At 47.0% G+C, this 22111-nt stretch overlaps 1 protein-coding gene across 1 annotated transcript; it reads left to right on the top strand.

Moving 5' to 3' along the window:
• Window positions 1–278: 278 nt before the first annotated feature.
• Window positions 279–10316, top strand: LOC119317920 (MADS-box transcription factor 22-like). The gene is made up of 8 exons (XM_037592422.1): window positions 279–730; window positions 2773–2851; window positions 7029–7090; window positions 7185–7284; window positions 7374–7415; window positions 8430–8471; window positions 8579–8733; window positions 9896–10316. Exons 1-8 carry the CDS (start codon window positions 549–551, stop codon window positions 9918–9920), a joined length of 687 nt encoding a protein of 228 aa, XP_037448319.1. The 5' UTR covers window positions 279–548; the 3' UTR covers window positions 9921–10316.
• The last annotated feature ends 11795 nt before the right edge of the window (window positions 10317–22111 follow it).

Raw genomic sequence — 22111 nt, 5'->3', positions numbered from 1 at the left:
CCTCCCCCCTTTCCCCCATCCATCCACCCACCCGCCCAGCTACTCTACTCCCCACTAGGTAGCCAGCCAGCCAGCCGTCCGTCCGTCCCCCCTCCTCTGCGTTCCGGCGGGCCCCGCGCCGCAGTCGCGTGTCGCGTGCATAAAAAATGACTGGGCCGGCAGGGCCCCGTGCTTGCGTCCTGATCGCTTTGTTTATGCGCCTAATCCTCGCGTGGGCTCGCCCGGGCCGCGGTTGGCCCGGTTTTTATTAGTAGTACTCCGCCCTTTGCCAATCGGAGCAAAGCTAGCGCTGGTCCCGGTCTCGAGACCCCGAACCCCCCGCGTCGCCTCCTCCACTCCACCTCCCCTCCCCCCTTTCCTCTCCCCTCCTCTCCTTTCGCATCCCTCCTTCCATCCATCCCCATCGCATCGCAACCGCCGCATCGGCGAGTGAGCCGCGCCAGCACGGTGCTCCGAGCCTGCCTGCCTGGGCGAGCCTCGGCGCGGGCGGTGGCCGGGTTAGAGAGGGGAGGGGACGAGGAGATCGAGGGAGAGAGGGAGGCGACGCGATGGCGCGGGAGCGGAGGGAGATAAAGCGGATAGAGAGCGCGGCGGCGCGGCAGGTCACCTTCTCCAAGCGCCGCCGGGGCCTCTTCAAGAAGGCCGAGGAGCTCTCCGTCCTCTGCGACGCCGACGTCGCGCTCATCGTCTTCTCCTCCACCGGCAAGCTCTCCCAGTTCGCCAGCTCCAGGTACATGCGTCCCTCCTCCGCGCCGCTCGCTCGCTCGCTCGCCTCGGGTCCTCCCCTCCCGTCCCTCCTCGTCTCGTCTTCCCGCGACGGTCCGTAGATCTACCCGCCTCTCTTCTTCCCTCGCCTTCCCGGGCGCAGGATCCGGCTCGCCTAGGGTTCATGCTGCTCCCTCCCGCGGGTCCCGTGTCAGTTTTGCGTGCCTTTCCGCGTCTCGCGCGCCCGGTGGGGATCATGCGACGTGCTGGCGGGGCGGATCGCGTTGCTTGGCACCGCCCGCAGCGGATTTTCTGGTTACGTTCGCGGATGTCGTCATTCTTGCCGAAATGGGGATTTTAATTATTTCTGTTTACTGTAGTAGTCATACTCCTGTAGCTGGTTGCGCATTTTTTTCGTTGATTTTCTTTTTTTCTTTTCCCGATCGAGCGGTGTGTTACGAGCATGCGCGCCTCTGCGAGTGCTGCGGCTTCTGTTTATATTCGCTGCGTATGTCTATGCATCTTCAGCTGCGGTGTTTTATCGTCGGTTCTTGCGCGCCTCGAGTGCTCCGGTGGGGCAAAGTTGCGCCTGCTAATTGCGTACGTACGGCCGGACTTGTGATTTTATGTGCTGCTGCTCGTACGTCGCATCGCCCGCTGATTCTAATGGGACTTAGTGTTCTGTGCGGTATATCGGTTACTGTTGTTCGATGAGATATTATTTGTACTCTTGCACGCATTTGTTCGTCGCCTCTTTTCCTTTCTTCCTTAGTTTGGGTTTGGGTGTGAAGGCTTCCTCGACGGGAGAAAGCAATGATATATTTGTGGTCCATAGATTGTTGTGCTGATGTCCTCCACTTGTTTGTTTTGTTCAGGTCTCCATTCTCTGCCGTTCAATGTGGCCGTTAGGGGAAAATTTGCCGTTGTTAGCTACTGTACCTAGTATTCTAACACTGTAGCATCTTGGGCATCATGTTTGTTTACGAGATTCTTATGGACCTTCAAATGACTCATCAGCCTTCTTTAACTTATTATGTGCTGCCTTTACATGTCACCGTACTGATTTTTTTTTTATTAAAGATGAAATAGTCTTAGTTGTTGTATATGTGTTGACATTGAAAAGCTTCGTCAGCTAATCAAATGATACGCTATCACCAAAATCATATTTGAGTTTTCTTTTCCTGGGATCATTTGTTTAGCTGAGGAAGTTGTGTGTATGGTCTCAACTTCTTTTACTTGAAACAGTAACTGTCTTGTTAAAGAATAGCAATCTTTTGAGGAGTGTCCGGTGTTTTAAGTTTCTTGGATGATTATGGATCATACTGGTGCATGCCAACTTCAGTGAATCATCGATAACCATGCATTTGTCTAACATAGCATTACAAGGAAAGTACTATGACTTGGAACTCTTATTAGCAGTAAACTGTAGGAGCAAAACGTAAGGACATTTGAGTCCAGCATTAATTTCCTCCGCGGTGCATTATAATATTTACTAAACTTCTAGGAACCAGAATGCTACAAGTAATTAGTCCTTGTTTAGGTAATTTAAAGAATAATTTAAACTGAATGTTACATAATAGGGACTGAGAGCATTTAACTACTGCTATATACAAAGTTAATGGGAAAATGTGGACTCAGTTTCGATGCTTTCTCATTAAGGTGTTTGGATTCAAAAAACATTCTGACTTTCTATCTGGTTAAGGATAATCTCTCTTCATTTCAGAAACAAACATTTTTTGGCTTTCTCTTCTGTTTATTTAGTCCATCGCACTAACGGGTGTCATCTTATATATGTAGAAATGTTATTACTTATGGACTAGTGTTTTTTCGTTCGGGTTAACATCAGAGTTCAGTCTTCACTTTAACCTAACTTCATACTCTTGTCAGTGATTTCTAGTAATTTGATCATCATTGTTACAATGAACTGTCAAAGTGACTATAGTTAATGTACCTAGTATGCCCCTGTATAATTCTGAACATCCCTATATCACTGTTATTTTAGTCATTTCCTTTTTTATTGATTAGTTGTAGCTTCATGTCGTACTGATATTGCCTTTCCTTGGACAGTATGAATGAGATCATCGACAAGTACAGCACGCATTCTAAGAACCTGGGGAAAACAGACCAGCCTGCTCTTGACTTGAACGTAATAATCACTTCTCACCCTCAGTGATGTTAGCCAGCAAATTGAAGTTCTGTGTTTGTAGTGTCCCAATACTTGTGAATCTACATAAGCAATATAAGGATAACAACAACAACAACAACAAAGCCTTTAGTCCCAAACAAGTTGGGGTAGGCTAGAGGTGAAACCTATAAGATCTCGCAACCAACTCATGGCTCTGGCACATGGATAGCAAGCTTCCACGCACCCCTGTCCATAGCTAGCTCTTTGTCGATACTCCAATCCTTCAGGTCTCTCTTAACGGACTCCTCCCATGTCAAAATCGGTCGACCCCGCCCTCTCTTGACATTCTCCGCACGCTTTAGCCATCCGCTATGCACTGGAGCTTCTGGAGGCCTGCGCTGAATATGCCCAAACCATCTCAAACGATGTTGGACAAGCTTCTCCTCAATTGGTGCTACCCCAACTCTATCTCGTATATCATCATTCCGGACTCGATCCTTCCTCGTGTGGCCACACATCCATCTCAACATACGCATCTCCGCCACACCTAACTGTTGAACATGTCGCCTTTTAGTCGGCCAACACTCCGCGCCATACAACATTGCGGGTCGAACCGCCGTCCTGTAGAACTTGCCTTTTAGCTTTTGTGGCACTCTCTTGTCACAGAGAATGCCAGAAGCTTGGCGCCACTTCATCCATCCGGCTTTGATTCGATGGTTCACATCTTCATCAATACCCCCATCCTCTTGCAACATTGACCCCAAATACCGAAAGGTGTCCTTCCGAGGTACCACCTGGCCATCAAGGCTAACCTCCTCCTCCTCACAGCTAGTAGTACTGAAACCGCACATCATGTACTCGGTTTTAGTTCTACTAAGCCTAAACCCTTTCGATTCCAAGGTTTGTCTCCATAACTCTAACTTCCTATTTACCCCCGTCCGACTATCGTCAACTAGCACCACATCATCCGCAAAGAGCATACACCATGGGATATCTCCTTGTATACCCCTTGTGACCTCATCCATCACCAATGCAAAAAGATAAGGGCTCAAAGCTGACCCTTGATGCAGTCCTATCTTAATCGGGAAGTCATCGGTGTCGACATCACTTGTTCGAACACTTGTCACAACATTATTGTACTTGTCCTTGATGAGGGTAATGTACTTTGCTGGGACTTTGTGTTTCTCCAAGGCCCACCACATGACATTCCGCGGTATCTTATCATAGGCCTTCTCCAAGTCAATGAACACCATATGCAAGTCCTTCTTATGCTCCCTATATCTCTCCATAAGTTGTCGTACCAAGAAAATGGCTTCCATGGTCGACCTCCCAGGCATGAAACCAAACTGATTTTTGGTCACGCTTGTCATTCTTCTTAAGCGGTGCTCAATGACTCTCTCCCATAGCTTCATTGTATGGCTCATTAGCTTAATTCCACGGTAATTAGTACAACTCTGAACATCCCCCTTGTTCTTGAAGATTGGTACTAATATACTCCGTCTCCATTCTTCTGGCATCTTGTTTGCCCGAAAAATGAGGTTGAAAAGCTTGGTTAGCCATACTATCGCTACGTCCCCGAGACCTTTCCACACCTCAATGGGGATACAATCAGGGCCCATCGCCTTGCCTCCTTTCATCCTTTTTAAAGCCTCCTTCACCTCAGACTCCTGGATGCGCCGCACAAAACGCATGCTGGTCTCATCAAAGGAGTCATTCAGTTCAATGGTAGAACTCTCATTCTCCCCATTGAACAGCTTGTCGAAGTACTCCCGCCATCTATGCTTAATCTCTTCGTCCTTCACCAAGAGTTGGCCTGCTCCGTCCTTGATGCATTTGACTTGGCCAATATCCCTCGTCTTCCTCTCCCGGATCTTAGCCATCTTATAGATGTCCCTTTCACCTTCCTTCGTGCCTAACCGTTGGTAGAGGTCCTCATATGCCCGACCCCTTGCTTCACCAACAGCTCGCTTTGCGGCCTTCTTCGCCATCTTGTACTTCTCTATGTTGTCTACACTCCTATCCAGGTATAGGCGTCTGAAGCAATCTTTCTTCTCTTTAAGCGCCTTCTGGACATCATCATTCCACCACCAGGTATCCTTATCTTCGCTTCTCCTTCCCCTGGACACTCCAAACTCCTCCGAGGCCACCTTACGAATGCAAGTCGCCATCTTCATCCACACATTGTCCGCATCCCCTCCTTCCTCCCAAGGGCCCTCCTTAAATACCCTCTCCTTGAACACCTGAGCTACCTCCCCCTTGAGCTTCCACCACTTCGTTCTAGCGACCTTGGCACGCTTATCCCGCTGGACACGAATCCGAAAGCGGAAGTCAGCAACCACCAGCTTATGCTGGGGTACAACACTCTCCCCAGGTATCACCTTACAGTCTAGGCACGCACGCCTATCTTCTCTTCTCGAGAGGATGAAATCAATCTGGCTAGAGTGTTGGCCACTACTAAAAGTCACCAGTTGTGCTTCTCTCTTTCTAAAGAGGGTGTTAGCTACAATCATGTTGTAGGCTAGAGCAAAGCTTAAGACATCTTCTCCTTCTTGATTCCTGATGCCATAGCCAAAGCCCCCATGCGCCCCTTCAAAACCTGTGTTAGATGTACCCACGTGGCCATTGAGGTCTCCTCCTATGAAGAGCTTCTCACCAATCGGTACACTCCTAACCATGTCTTCCAAGCCTTCCTAGAACTCCCTCTTGGTGTTCTCATTGTGGCCTACTTGCGGGGCATATGCGCTGATAACATTGAGAACCAAGTCCTCAGCTACCAGCTTGACCAGGATAATCCGGTCCCCACGTCTCCTGACGTCTACCACTCCATACTTGAGGCTCTTGTTGATCAAGATGCCTACGCCATTTCTGTTTGCGGCCGTCCCCGTGTACCACAGCTTGAAGCCGGTATCCTCCACCTCCTTCGCCTTCTGTCCTCTCCATTTGGTTTCTTGGACGCAAAGGATATCAACACCTCTCCTCACTGCTGCATCAACTAGCTCCCGAAGCTTCCCTGTCAGGGACCCTACGTTCCAGCTACCTAAGCGAATCCTCCTAGGCTCGGCTAGCTTCCTTACCCTTCGCACTCGTCGAGTCAAATGCGAAGACCCTTGCTCATTTTCCACTACATCCGGGCGCCGATGTAGCGCGCCACTAAGGATGCGACGACCCGATCCTCGCTCACTTGCCACCGTATCCGGATCAAGATACGGCGCGCCACTTGGGGGGTGACGGCCCGGCCCTTGCCCATTTTCCACCACACCCGGGTTCCGATGTGGCGCGTCGCTGAGAGGGTTACGCCCCAACGAAAATCTTTTGGGTTTCATCTCCATAAGAGTGGCTGAGTTTTTACGTTGGCTCGCCAAGCCTATCACAACCCTCCTCCTTTACCCGGGCTTGGGACCGGCTATGTTGAGACAACATAGGCGGAGTTACATAAGCAATATAAGGATGTGGCCCAAAATAAAATATCTTATATTCAAGGCCTAATCTAGCACAAACCTTCATATAAATGCATTTTCCCCATCTAAAACCATTGAAGCGAAACTTTGCTATAAAGAATACTTGAAAGTTGAAAAGCAGTATCTTCTATCCCAAAATGCCAATGGCGGGCGACCTTGATGGAGGTGGTTATTTTGAAAAAAGAAAAGAAAAATCATATTTTGAAGTTACTATTTTTTTTTGAAAAAAATCATACACATTCATATGGATGTATCCTACATGTATGCAATTTTTGAAGATGATATATATATTATGGTGAGATCTACACAAAAAAGACAAAATCATGTAGAATTTTTTGAAACTCTAAAATTTAATTATTGAATTTTTTAAAACAACCACACCCTTTTCAAGTTTTTTTTGAGTTGGGTGTTAGGCCACATATAATACTCCCTCTGTCCCAAAATAAGTGTCGTTGTTTTAGTTAACCACAACACTTATTGTTCATGATAGCTGTGAAAAGGTGTACTTCTCTTCCTTATTTTTATTAATGGATGTCAACACTTTATAAAGTAGAAGCCTTGGGCAAAATGTAGGCAAAAAAATTTATCAGCTATTGCAATATGATAATTACTGCCTTTTCTGAATGCATTGATAGTATTCATTTATAAACTCCTCTTGGTATATGAAGGTAGTTGCGATTTGGTTGATTAAATTTCTTAATCAAATTAGTACTGACATGCTGGCGCATTTCTATTTTCAGTTAGAGCATAGCAAGTATGCAAATTTGAACGATCAGCTTGCAGAAGCTAGTCTTCGACTAAGGTTATGTTCTCCCCATTATATTTTTTACATGATCCATGCTGAATTTATTTTGCAATTCCATATATAATAATGGCAATTCTTGTCCAACCTATAGACAGATGAGAGGTGAGGAGCTTGAGGGGTTGAGTGTTGATGAACTCCAGCAGTTGGAGAAAAACCTAGAAACTGGTCTGCACAGGGTGCTTCAGACAAAAGTACGGTCACTGAACATGTCATTTTTCAAAGTTCCCTTCTAATCAGGCTCAAAAAGAGCAACTATTTAGCGGGCTGTATGATTTTGCAGGATCAACAATTCTTGGAACAGATAAATGAACTGCATCGAAAGGTACAACTTATTGCAAGATCAATTTTGACGTCATTATTTTAGGTGAAGAACCATGGATTTGTTTTAAATAAATAAAGCCAAATGTTACATTAATTTCTTAATTTTTACATTTTTACATCCACTGATTCATTCTTAATAGAATATTTTGTATATAAACAATAATTTTGTGTATTGTCCGCTAACAAAGAAGAAATTATTCATGTTTTTGTGGTTGGATAGTACAACTGAATTTTTGCAACTTTATTGGAGCCTTGTGTACTAAAATAGGAAAATAGGGATATGTTCAGAGTCTGAATTCTTGAGCACCATCCTTTTAAAAGATGCAAGCAAATATAACAGACCATGTGATCGAGTGCTTAAACCAGAGAGAAGATAGTACGACAATTTAGTGTTTGCATATGTGGACAGCCTTTTTAACTTCATTATGCCTTTCAGTACCAAAGCAAGAAAGTATATTGTTTTCTGTTGTTTACATGTGTAAATGACTAAATATTCTTATTTTATTTTATCCAATATACGTTACTTTATCCACCTCTTAACATTTTGATGTATTTTTATGTTCTACTTATGGTTCAGTTTAGCAGACCATACTGCTAGTTATATTTGCTGTCCCTTTTCACCTTATATAAAATTAATTATTTTGACTGGTTTGAAGATGGAGGCATAAGTTCCCATTTGATGAAATAAAAAACTCAATGGCCTATATACTCCCTCCGTCCCAAAAGAAGTGTCTTGACCTTAGTACAATTTTGGGACAGAGGGAGTATGTTCTACTTGGTCTGTCATCATTTACCAATCTAGCATGCAAAATAAGGACTACCTTCCACATTGTGGCAGCTATATGCCTATATGAAGGGAAAAGCTTGCACTTACTGCTTGAAAGCTGTTGGAAGTTAAACACATAGAGAATTAGATGAACGGTAGAATGTTGATTTATTGTTTTGAAGTACCCTTGTCTGTAGAGATAAGTTGTAAAACTAATAAATGTTGTACCACTTGCATATTGTACCACAGAGTTCACAACTGGCAGAGGAGAACATGAAACTAAGGAACCAAGTATGTACTTGAAACTCAACTTTCTTTAGTCAATATCTGTATTGTTATTTTTCAGTGCAGTCCATCTGAATACTAATTTCTATTTGCTTTGTTTTATCTGGATGCAGGTAGGCCAGATTCCAACAGCTGGCAAGCTAGTGGTTGCTGATACCGAAAATGTTGTTGCTGAAGATGGGCAGTCCTCGGAATCCGTCATGACTGCATTACACTCCGGAAGTTCACAGGATAATGATGATGGTTCCGATGTTTCCCTGAAATTAGGGTGAGTTTCCAAGAGCGATGTCGCTTCTACGAAATTATCAAGTCTTTTTAAATGTAGATCCATATACTCCTTCCGCCCTGCAATGTAAAGACTTTTTGCAAGCTATGTTAGCTTGCAAAAACGTCCTATATTATGGAACGGAGGGATTGGTTCTGTACTTAGTGACTTGGTATCTATCAGTGGACAGCGGTATAGATATGGATTGCAGCTTCCTGGTTGATATTGATGTGGATATGATCGTATGAGCTGAGCTGTGTTAATAAATTCTCAAAAAGTTACCAAATAAATACTAGATCGATTTTAATATATCCATTATTTAGCTTAGAACTTTGATATACTCAAAGATGTTTAGATTGGGATCCATAACCCTAGACGTTACAATTCATATTCCACGGGAGTCTGCAACCTACCCACTGTTCATTTGCTTTTATTTTGGTTGTATTAATCTGTTAGACTTAAACCTGGACCCAGACTGTATTTAGGTTAGGTTAACCCCTATTAGCAGTTTAACATTAATCCACATATGTAGGATTTGAGAGGAAATATATTTCGGTTCGGATTTGAGCCTAATTCTGATTAATTGGCACCCCTGTGAAGTTGGAACAATTTAAATTGCAAACTCGTACTGATTAATTGGCACCCCTGTGAAGTTGGAACCATTCAAATTGCGAACTCATACTATTGTCATGATCTTAGCATCTACTGGAAATAAATCATATTTTTGAGTTACGTGGTAGTGCTAAGCATATGCTTTTTAATTATGTTCGTGCAAACTCATGATAACATATTCGCATGGGATATTCATCATTTTGATTGTGATAAATAGTAGAATCTCATGTCATATCTCTCTTTTCTTGCGCTTGTCAAATTAGAGAATTGGATGGCATATTTAGCTATTTGGAATAACCATTCTTTTACCAAGAAAATTTGAATAACCATTTGTTGCAGGATACTTCTAAAACCAATTTTGCTTGCAGCATACTGTTGTACTAATTTAAATTACAGAAGATTGATTCGAAAGCACTGAAACTTGTGTGGTGCATTGTTAAACCAACCAAAGTTTTTTTTAATGATTCCCCCCATTGTTTTTGTATCCCTGTTTTGTGAAGTAACATAGTATTTTGCTCATTTTACATTTACTATTTACAATAATTTCTTGCAGATTGCCCTGCCTTCCGTGGAAGTAACAACAGTTGTCGTCCGTTCGGTTCCTCATGGAGCTGCAGCATCAGTGGAGAAGCTCTTGGGGTTATGGATAAACCTGGGCTGCAATAATCCTGCGGCGGAAGCGAGATCAGTTAACCTGATTTATCATCCTTGTGGCTGCATGATGCGATGCCCCCGTTTTAACTGTTGGTGTTTGCTAGGACCTTGACTAAACTTTTAGAGCTACCTGATGTTCATCGTTGTTGACACTATCCATGTTATGTATGTACCATGCCGGTATCTTAGATTATGCTCTATAAATACATGTCTTGGTCAGCGTTCTACTCCTTCGGTCTCAAAATATAAGCTCAAGTGATCTTATATTTTGGGTGGGAGGAACTAATATTTTGATGAAAAAGAAAGTTGAACAACGCTCAGAAGTTGAAGGGCATGTTCTCTTGGAATTTATTGCTGTTAGGCCATCTACAGCCAGAAATAACAAATCTGCCTCTCTAAATGTCCGCGGATGTGCTCGGTCAGTCAGGCGTGCATGCAGCCATACACTTCATTTTCTCCCTTATATTAGAGAGAAAAGAAATACTCCCACTGGTTAATTTTTTTAATGCGAAGGGATTCAATTTATTTAGATAGTACTCCCTCTGTTTAGATTACTAAAGTAGTGATCTAAATTGTAACGCCCTCGATGCGGCTATATCTCCTACGTGTCGAAGCACGACTTAGATGCATAATTGCATTGAAAGCAATGTCGTAAGTAAGGTAAACTTCACAACAATCCATGTAAATAAATAAAAGGGGAAAATGATACATAGTTGGCTTACACTCGCCACGTCATACAAATACATGAATAACATTACAATCATCCAATACACTCATGGTCCGACTATAGTACGAAAATAAAGATCAACCCTCACATGCGACACGGTCCTCGATCGCCCTAACTAGGCACCACTATTGATCATCTGGGAAAGACACATAGTAACAACAGGAGTCTTCATCGAACTCCCACTTGAGTTCAAACGCATCGTCTGGAGCGGTATCATCGGTCCCTGCATCTGGTTTGGAAGTAAACTGTGAGTCACGGGGACTCAGCAATCTCGCACCCTCGCGATCAAGACTATTTAAGCTTATAGGTAAGGCAAGGTATGATGTGGAGCTGCAGCAAGCGACTAGCATATATGGTGGCTAACCTATTCGCAAAAGAGAGCGAGAAGAGAAGACAAGAGCACGGTCGAACAACTATGATCAAGAAGTGATCCTAAAACAACCTACGTCAAACATTACTCCAACACCGTGTTCACTTCCCGGACTCCGCCGAGAAGAGACCATCACGGTAACACACGCGGGTGGTGCATTTTTAATTAAGTTAAGTTTCATGTTATCTACAACCGGATATTAACAAATTCCCATCTGTCCATAACCGCGGGCACGGCCTTCAAAAGTTCAAATCCCTGCAGGGGAGTCCCAACTTAGCCCATCACAAGCTCTCACGGTCAACGAAGGATATTCCTTCTCCCAAGGCAATCCGATCAGACTCGGTATCCCGGTTACATGACATCCTCGACAATGGTAAAACAAGTCCAGCAACACCGCCCGAATGTGCCGACAAATCCCGATAGGAGCTGCACATATCTCATTCTCAGGGCACACTCAGATAAGCAATCCGTACAACTAAAACCAACCCTCGAGTTTTCCCGAGGTGGCGCTGCAAGGGGCTCTAGTTTGGACCAACACTCAAAGGAGCACTGGCCCGGGGGGGGGGGGGTTTAAATAAAGATGACCCTCGGGCTCTGGAAACCCAAAGGGAAAAGAGGCTAGGTGGCAAATGGTAAAACCAAGGTTGGGCATTGCTGGAGGAGTTTTATTCAAGGCGAACTGTCAAGGGGTTCCCATTATAACCCAACTGAGGGAGTCCTGGATTAGGGGGTGTTCGGGTAGCCGGACTATACCTTCAGTCGGACTCCAGGACTATGAAGATACAAGATTGAAGACTTCGTCCCGTGTCCGGATGGGACTTTCCTTGGCGTGGAAGGCAAGCTTGGCGATGCGGATATTCAAGATCTCCTACCATTGTAACCGACTTTGTGTAACCCTAACCCTCTCCGGTGTCTATATAAACCGGAGGGTTTTAGTCCGTAGGACAACTTCATCATACAACAATCATACCATAGGCTAGCTTTTAGGGTTTAGCCTCCTTGATCTCGTGGTAGATCTACTCTTGTACTACCTATATCATCAATATTAATCAAGCAGGACGTAGGGTTTTACCTCCATCAAGAGGGCCCGAACCTGGGTAAAACATCGTGTTCCTTGCCTCCTGTTACCATCCGGCCTAGACGCATAGTTCAGGACCCCCTACCCGAGATCCGCCGGTTTTGACACCAACATTGGTGCTTTCATTGAGAGTTCCTCTGTGTCGTCGCTTTTAGGCCCGATGGCTCCTTCGATCATCAACGACGATGCAGTCCAGGGTGAGACTTTTCTCCCCGGACAGATCTTCGTCTTCGGCGGCTTCGCACTGCGGGCCAATTCGCTTGGCCACCTTGAGCAGATCGAAAGCTACGCCCCTAGCCATCAGGTCAGGTTTGGAAGCCTAACCTACACGTCTGACATCCGCGGGGACTTGATTTTCGACGGATTCGAGCCACAGCCAAGCGCGCCGCACTGTCTCGATGGGCATCATATAGCTCTGCCGCCGAACAGTGCCTTGGAGGCCGCACACGCATCGGTTCCGACCATTGATTCGGAGCCTACTGCGCCGATCGAGGATCAGCGGTTGGACGCTGCCTCAGGGGCTGCGATCTCAGAGGCGATCGAGTCGAACTCCAGCCCCGCACTCCGCATGGCCCGTGACTCCGAGGAGCCGGATTCCTCTCCGAACTCCGAGCCCCCCGCGCCCCTGCCGATCGAATCCGATTGGGCACCGATAATGGAGTTCACCGCCGCGGACATCTTTCAGCACTCGCCCTTCGGCGACATCCTGAATTCTCTAAAGTCTCTCGCTTTATCAGGAGAGCCCTGGCCGGACTACGGTCAGCAAGGTTGGGATACGGACGATGAAGAAATTCAAAACCCACCCACCACCCACTTGGTAGCCACTGTCGACGACTTAACCGACATGCTTGACTTCGACTCCGAAGACATCGACGGCATGGACAACGATGCAGGAGACGAACAAGAACCAGCACCTGTAGGACGCTGGAAGGCCACCTCGTCATATGACATATATATGGTGGACACTCCAAAGGATGGAGATGGCGATGGAACATTGGGGGACGATACCTCTAAGAAACAGCCCAAGCGCCGGCGTCAGCGGTGCCGCTCTAAATCCCACCAAAGCAAAAACGGTGATTCCGGCACGGGAGATAATACTACTCTGGATAGCGCCGAAGAACACCCCCTCTAGCAAGATTCAGCACAGGAGGACAGAGAAGTCAGCCCTCACGAGAGGGCGGCGAACCAAGAGGTTGAGGACGATAATTATACGCCTCCCTCCGAAGACGAGGCAAGCCTCGACGACGACGAGTTCGTCGTGCCAGAGGATCTCGCCGAACAAGAGCGTTTTAAACGTAGGCTTATGGCCACGGCAAGCAGCCTCAAGAAAAAGCAGCAACAGCTTAGAGCTGATCAGGATTTTCTAGCTGACAGATGGACTGAAGTCCTTGCGGCCGAAGAGTATGAACTCGAACGCCCCTCCAAGAGTTACCCAAAGCACAGGCTGCTACCCCGACTAGAGGAGGAAGCACCTACATCACCAGTGCATGACATGGCCGACCGGCCACCTCGTGGCCGCGACAGAGAGGCCTCTTGGACCTCCGCTCAAGCCATGCCCCAACGCCGCGTGAAGCATACTAAGGCACGGGAAAATGCGCCCGACCTGCGCGACATACTGGAGGACAAGGCAAGGCAAACAAGATCGATCTACGGATCGCGCAGGCGCCCCACGGCACGTGACGGTGATCGTCACTCCGTATGCAATAAATCCGGCCGGGCCGAACTCAACAGACAAAGCTCCTTCGAGCTGCGTCATGATATAGCCTAATACAGAGGCGCCGCACACCCACTATGCTTCACAGATGAAGTAATGGATCATAAAATCCCTGAGGGCTTCAAACCCGTAAACATCGAATCGTACGATGGCACAACAGATCCTGCGGTATGGATCGAGGATTATCTCCTTCATATCCACATGGCCCGCGGTGATGATCTACACGCCATCAAATACCTCCCACTCAAACTTAAGGGACCGGCCTGGCATTGGCTTAACAGCTTGCCAGCAGACTCAATCGGTTCTTGGGAGGACCTGGAAGCCGCATTCCTTGACAACTTCCAGGGCACTTATGTGCGACCACCGGACGCCGATGACCTAAGCCACATAATTCAGCAGCCAGAGGAATCGGCCAGGCAATTTTGGACACGATTCCTAACAAAGAAAAACCAGATAGTCGACTGTCCGGACGCAGAGGCCTTAGCGGCCTTCAAGCATAATATTCGTGACGAGTGGCTTGCCCGGCACCTGGGACAGGAAAAGTAGAAATCTATGACAGCCCTCACGACACTCTTGACCCGCTTTTGCGCGGGAGAAGACAGCTGGCTAGCTCGCAACAACAATTTAACCAAGAACCCTGGTAATTCGAATACCAAGGACAAAAGCGACAGGTCGCGTCGGAACAAACAAAAGCGCCGCGTTAACAGCGACAGCAACGAGGATACGGCAGTTAATGCCGGATTCCGAGGCTACAAATCCGGTCAACGGAAAAAGCCATTCAAAAGAAATACTCAGGGCCCGTCCAGTTTGGACCGAATAATCGACCGCTTGTGCCAGATACATGGCACCCCCGAAAAGCCAGCCAATCACACCAACATGGATTGTTGGGTGTTCAAACAGGCAGGCAAGTTAAGAGCCGAAAACAAAGACAAGGGGCTGTATAGCGACAACGAGGAGGAGCCCAGGCCGCTGAACAACGGTGGACAGAAGGGATTTCCCCCGCAAGTGCGGGCGGTGAACATGATATACGCAACCCACATCCCCAAGAGGGAGCGGAAGCGTGCGTTCGGGACGTATATGCGATGGAGCGAGTCGCCCCAAAGTCCAACCCATGGTCCTCCTGCCCGATCACCTTTGATCGAAGGGACCACCCCACTAGCATCCATCACGACGGCTTCGCCGCATTGGTTCTAGACCCAATCATTGACGGATTTCATCTCACAAGAGTCCTCATGGACGGCGGCAGCAGCCTGAACCTACTTTACCAGGATACAGTGCGAAAAATGGGCATAGATCCCTCAAGGATCAAGCCCACCAAAACGACCTTTAAAGGCATCATACCAGGTGTAGAAGCCAACTGTATAGGCTCAGTCACACTGGAACTGGTCTTCGGATCTCCAGATAACTTCCGAAGCGAGGAGTTAATCTTCGACATAGCCCCGTTCCGTAGTGGCTATCACGCACTGCCCGGGCGAACCGCATTCACAAAATTCAACGCGGTACTGCACTATGCATACCTCAAGCTCAAGATGTCAGGCCCTAGAGAAGTAATCACGGTCAATGGGAACACTGAACGCTCCCTCCAAATGGAGGAGCACACGGCAGCGCTCGCAGCAGAAGTACAAAGCAGCCTCTCTAGGCAGTTCTCCAGTTCGGCCTTCAAAAGCCGGACACTGTCAAGCGCGCCCGAAGTACCCTACAACCAGACCGCCTGGCACGTTCTGAGCTAGCGTAGCAATGCGGCCCCAACCCTAGCCCTTGCGATATAGCGAAACCAGTGCTTCGCGTACATAACTACGCTCTTGAAATACCATGGGCACAGGGGAAGGGGCACTATCACGGCACGCCCGAAATACGGCTTAAACCGCACCAGGGGCTGCCGGATTCCCTTTTTTTTTCTTTTTTCTCTTACTCTCAGGACTCCATACTTTGGATGACCCGTTCGGCAATTCAACTGCCGCACAAACGATGCAAGATCCAGGAAAGCAGACAAGCCACGCCGTATTATGGAACTCCCAGGTGGTCTCTATTGCGAGCAGTATACCTGTTTTTTAATACAATTCCGCGGCCTGCCCCTGGCCAGGACATGTTAAATAGTCCAATTTATTTTGCTTATCGCACTATTTGTATCGTTCCGCTTTCATAGCAGCCTTTCTATAAACAATGCATAGCTTTTTGTCTATTTTTTGCATTATCCTCTTTTTATATATATGTTTATGAATAACATGTTGCATCCGTACACTGTGGTACGGCAAAAATACGCCAGGGGCTTCAGTACCCATCAATATGGCGTGAGAAGTCCGTACACTTTCACAAGTGCGGCACCCCGAACTTATAGCACTATATGCATCGGCTCCGAATCATGATTTGGGTCAATAGTTGGGTTTGCCCGGCTCCTATGTTTTGGTGCCTTACGTTCCGCTATATCGGCTAATGTAGCACTAGGAGAACTACTGCGATTGTGCCCCAGTTGAGCTGGGCTAAGCACCTCAGTAGAGAAAGCTAAAACTGACTGTCATGATGAGGCGAGAGACCAGTCGCTGTTCGAGAGGTTTTTCGAGTCCTTAAAGACTTATGCCGCTTCGAGCAAGGAACCGGCTTTGTCCGGCTAAGGCGTGGATAGCGCCCCGAACTCAGTCTTCCGAATACTAGGGGCTTCGCCGAAACTTAAAATTATAGAGTTCTATGGCTAAGTGAGAGTGTTCAAGCATTATAGTCCGATTGCCTTGTTCGTTGTGCCGAGCGCCTCCCTTGACGGACCCAATCATGGGAAAAAGAGCACTCAGGTTTATCCCGAACACCCCAGCACTAGTGACATGGGGGGCAGAAGCCGACGACTGGCCATCTCTCAATTTTTTGATAAACGGCCGCACAGAAAGTAATATTTTAAATTCAAGCATTGCTTAGCGCATATGAACAAGTTTTCAGCGCACAGGATAACACGAGCGAGTTCATTCAAAAATTACATCCTTGGTGCATTCATCCGCCATAAGGCGGGCACCGGCCAGAACATCCTTGTAATAGTTCTCGGGCTTGCGATGCTCCTTCCCCGGCGGCGGCCCGTCCCTCACAAGCTTCTCACCGTCCAGCTTACCCCAGTGCACCTTTGCACGGGCAAGGGCCCTACGGGCACCTTCGATGCAGACGGAGCGCTTGATGACCTCGAGCCTTGGACAAGCCTCCACCAGCCGCCGCACCAGTCCGAAGTAGCTCCCAGGCAGGGCCTCTCCAGGCCACAGCCGAACTATGAAGCCCTTTAGGGCCAGTTCGGCCGCCTTGTGGAGCTCGACCAGCTGCTTCAGCTGGTCGCTCAAGGGGACATGGTGTCCAGCCTCAGTGTACTGAGACCAGAACACCTTCTCCGTCGAGCTGCCTTCCTCGGCTCGGTAGAATGCGGCGGCATCGGATACGCTGCGGGGAAGATCTGCGAATGCCTCTGGAGAGCTCCGGATTCGGGTAAGTAACAAGTAGTTTACTTTTATATGTCTGCTTTGCATAGAGAATGCCTTACCCGTCGCTATCTTTTTCACCGCATCCAATTCCTGGAGGGCCTTCTGGGCTTCGCCTTGGCAGATTTGGCAGTTTTAAGGGCCGTAGCAAGCTCGGACGCTCGCGTCTTCGAGTCGAGCTCCAAACTCTCATGTTTTTTCATGAGAGCCTGAAGCTCTTGCTGCACCTCGCTGACCTGCACCTCAAATTTCTCCCGCTCGGTGCGCTCCGTGGCCGCTCTCTTCTTGGCCTCGGACAGCGCCTGCTTGAGGGTCGCTACCTCAGTTGTGGCCCCTACAATAAGTAGTATACTCCTGTTATTTTTTGCAATTGCGTCTTCTTATAGGCATTTTTTCTATAAGGTATCTCTTACCTTCTTTGTCCTCGAGCTGCCGTTTGGCAAGGCAGAGCTCTTGCTCGGTCCGCTCGAGGCCCTGCTTCAGGGCATCCACCTCCGCAGTCAGTGCGGCGGTGGCCAGCAGCGAAGCCTGCATACGTATATTGACTCCTTTTTAGTTAGACTCCTATGATATTTAATATATCCTCTATTCGGCTTTTCTTTCCGAATGCCAAACAGAGCATCAGGGGCTATTGTCTATGCGGTAATATTTTTACATATTTCTACTTACCTCGAAGCCTGTTAGAAGGCTAGCACAAGCTTCAGTAAGTCCGCTTTTGGCGGACCGAACCTTCTGGACCACCGTACTCATGATGGTACGGTGCTCCTCGTCGATGGAGGCACCCTTAAGCACCTCCAGCAGATTGTCCGGCGCCTTCGGTTGGACGGAGGACGCCGGCTCAATAGGCTTGCTCCTCTTGGCAGGAGTTCGCCTGCCGCGGTCCGAAACCATTGATGATTCCGACGCGGTGTCCAGCTTAAAGCCGGACTTGGAGCCCTGGGGGGTCTTGTCCCCTTTACTCCTGGAGTCCGGGAGGTCGCCTCGCGGCTCCTCCTGGACCACCTCCTCTTGCCCCGGAGCTTGTCGCGACGCCACTTCGGCGTCATCCGCAGCACAGGGGGAGGCAGCGGGTGGAACTGAATTCACGTCCGATGAATCCAGGGAGCCGCTCGATGACTCGGCGAGCCCGTCCTTGGGCGGGCTGCATGATTATATTCGACATTAGGGAAAGCTGCGCAACAAAAGGAATATCATGAGTTACTCTGGTATCCGAACACTTACGATTTTGCCAGACGCTTGGCCCTGTCCGGCCACTCCTCTTCGTCCTCGTCGGCGTCGGGGGCGTAGTCCGGCGGAGGGGTTTTCCTCTTCTTGGACCCTTCGCCCCCCTACTAGGGCGGCCTTCCTCTTCTTTCCTCCCCCCGCTGGAGGGGGAGAGGTCTCTTCTTCCTCCTCCTCGTCTTCACGGGAGGAGTGCGTCTCGGACTCATCGGACGACGAGTCCGACACCACCATATGCCGGGGACTCTTTCGAGTCCTCGTGGCCTTCTTCTTGGCCTTCTTCTACGGCACCACATAAGGTGCCGGAACCAGCAGCTTCACTAGGAGAGCAGGGGCTGGGTCTTCGGGCAAGGGAGCCGGCATGTCAAGGATCCTGGCAACACAACATACCACCATGATGAACAACGATGGACGATGCAGATGCATAGGAAGATAACATCAACTCAGATTTCACCCTAGCGAGGCCAAGGAACCAAAATCTGCATGATCGATCGAGAGACATTTAGCACTCGGCTTCTAATGTTCTCCTTGACATGCTAGTGTATCCCATTCATAGATAAGGTTTGATATCTAGAACATCAAGTAAAAGGTCGGACTTCGGGAGCACAAGAATCCATAAGGAATAACTACGGAGGTAAATCCTGCGAAATCCTTATGGGGAGGTGGCCAACTTCCTCAATCAAGATACTACAATAATGGGTCTTCCGGCTGGGTGTGTTGGCCACGACATCCACTTTACCGGTTATCGAGGGACCAATATTATAGTTCTTGGGAAATGTTCCAACCATGATATCTGCCTGAGATTCAGATCTGGTTGGTGTCAGGATATTCCAGACTCATCGAGTCTAGGAAGAAAAATGAAAGTTTGCAACACAATTCGACGAAATGACGTTGCGAGATTCTCGGGAAATGAACTACGATAGCAAGCTCCAAAACATGAGCTGGTTCTGCTACAAACATGTGAACACGTTGTCCTAGACAAAACATTATCACATGGTAGTCTTACAATAAAACACTACCGAGTTCAGGTGGGGAACCATAATCGAGGATATTGAAGTCCTTGCATAAGACATGCTCTTGAGAAGGAACTTCCTTTCCTTGAGCAAATCAATCAGTGGCTTGGTGTGCTAGGGGATACATATGGAATGAAGATGATCAGTCTATCAAACCACAGAATACTTCGCACGTGCATAACTAACTTGGGATGGTTCCAGAGGAGGTAAAAACATGCTTTCTCGAATTCACGGCGGCAACTTACATCAAATGCACGTGAATCAAAGGAAGTCACTTCTTTCATCCAAACATATACCTCAGAGACGGAACTCGAAGGCATTGTTTACAAAGTTTCCAACAATAGCTTAATATTCAACAAAATCATGGAGGAGATAAGGATGTTGGGCTCAACAACAATTCATCCGGGTTCCCTTTTTAAAAGGAATTCCATAGTTAAGTGAACACGGTGATAGCATTGGTCAGACCAAAGAATATAATGGTGTATGCTCGAGGAAAAACCACGAGTAAGACAACATTACGAATATCGTTGGTTCTGATTTGATTTGACGATAGCCCATACTCAATCAAAGGTTTAGGTAAGATAATAGATCCAACAATTGATCACGAGGATCAACCAATAAAGATATCATCTTTCACAACCACAAGATATCCCTTTTTGAGAAATGAACTAAGTTGGGCAAGCTTTTATCTTCCAACTCTCCAAGTTGCTGTTCAGCTTAACCATCTAGCTCAGGGGTATCCAACACAGACTCTCGGAGAAGGGGTGGTTTACAGGAATAAACCAACTTGATCACGAACTCAACATAGCGGTCAGGTGACAACCTGGTAATACTTCCGAGAAGATATACGGAAAATCACGAACCACCGATATGTTACTAAGCTCGAGAACAATCTTTCTTTTCAGGGCAAGACGATATGATCAAATGAGCGAGGACTTAACAAAATCCTATCTCATCAATCGAGGAGTGCACCAGGAGAATGGACTAGGTAGCACGATCAGTCTTAGAAGGATGATTCAAAAACCAACACGCTAAGAATGAAATTATTGTCCTTTAACTACCAAGCAACGAGGTTGCTAGGAGTACTGATTTCACACATCACAATTCTTATGTCGGTATTCCGGTTGCATCAACACGAAGACCGAGGAATGACTAATGATGGTGAGAAGTATCACTACGTCAAAATTCATGAGAGTTGGTGCAGTTCTCATGACAATTCTGACATAAAGGGGGTAATACTCCAAGGTAGAACAGAACCAAAAGATGGATTGGCATTTGATCTGCGGAATACAACTGTTAAGACCCAATCCTGGGTATGGATGAGGTACTGGAGTTTATTTCTCCTAGTCATTCCGGAATAGAATGGCTTGACGGACCACAAGAGTAATAGGTATCGATGAACGAACGCACGCATACTCTTGACTATCAATTGATAGACGAAGGTCAGTAGACAACTAAAGAGGGACAACTCAAAGGAATATATAACTTTTTGAGTCGTGGATGCATAGATTAGTATGTCGAACCAAGTTCAACATGTTTCTTCCGGATAACCCATGCAGAGAGGTAGGACTGGCAGAGTCACAATATAGCATGGAGAACTCATCGAGAGCACTCTTGTTGTCATCTTTTGGTTCAGAAGAACTCCTGCCAAGAATGGTTCATGGTAATTGGAAGAAGGATGTACCACGAACCTCGAGGACTATCGCAAAGTTACTAATATCCTAAAGGAACTAGCAAACACTATCAACATGAAGTAAGTAGAGTGAATCTCGGGTTCAAAACCCAGGAATAGAATACCTACTACTAAGTAGCATCACGGGATGCTTACAAGAATGATGGCCAGAATCATCACACTGGGACACAAAACATGGCTAGACTACTAGATGATCCCCTGAGACACCTAGGGTCATAATAATAACTCCCACATATATGTTAAGGCAACGGAGTACCTCAACTAACCGATTTGTGTGATTAACCTGATCAAAGGCACATCGGAAACAGGAGGAAGGGGTTTGCAAATGCACCCGACTATTTAGAAACCTGGGATGACTCGAACAGCATAACGGCTGTAAATGCTCAGAAAAGATTTGAGACATTCACAAAAATGGTGGCATAACCACTCGGAAGCACAATATCAAGGTTTCAAGATCAACAGTTAACGTACAGAAGTAGTAGAAACTGAACTCAAGCTTAAATCCAACAATCTTATAAGTCTACGGATTAGTAACACGTGATCCTGATAGAAAGAAGAGATAGCCTAATTCCTTAACCCCGTAGGAAAGATAAGATGACTCAGATCAGAAGGGCATAAGGTATAAGGAGTAAAAAGAGCCTTACGTTCCATCCCACAATCAATTCCCTTATATAACTAAAGAATTTCTAGACTCAACTTCGACCAGTTTGGCTTGGTAATCCTACAGGCAGTCAAGCTCTGATACCAAAGCTGTCAGGACCCCGACTCAATGCCACATCGATCTAGCATGTAACACCTCATATCACTTTGCGGCCTCACGCACGGTATTCCCACGGGTGTCGCCTTACCT

This window comes from Triticum dicoccoides, chromosome 6A (assembly GCF_002162155.2).
Source record: "Triticum dicoccoides isolate Atlit2015 ecotype Zavitan chromosome 6A, WEW_v2.0, whole genome shotgun sequence".
Taxonomy (NCBI): Eukaryota; Viridiplantae; Streptophyta; class Magnoliopsida; order Poales; family Poaceae; genus Triticum; species Triticum dicoccoides.
This window is presented reverse-complemented; position numbering and strand designations above follow the sequence as displayed.

Excerpts from the sequence above, each read along its gene's own strand:
- LOC119317920 (XM_037592422.1), top strand. The coding sequence starts at position 549 with ATGGCGCGGGAGCGGAGGGAGATAAAGCGGATAGAGAGCGCGGCGGCG. Across the intron at positions 2,852-7,028 it reads AGCCTGCTCTTGACTTGAAC|TTAGAGCATAGCAAGTATGC; the intron begins GTAATAATCACT and ends TTCTATTTTCAG. Across the intron at positions 8,734-9,895 it reads GATGTTTCCCTGAAATTAGG|ATTGCCCTGCCTTCCGTGGA; the intron begins GTGAGTTTCCAA and ends AATTTCTTGCAG.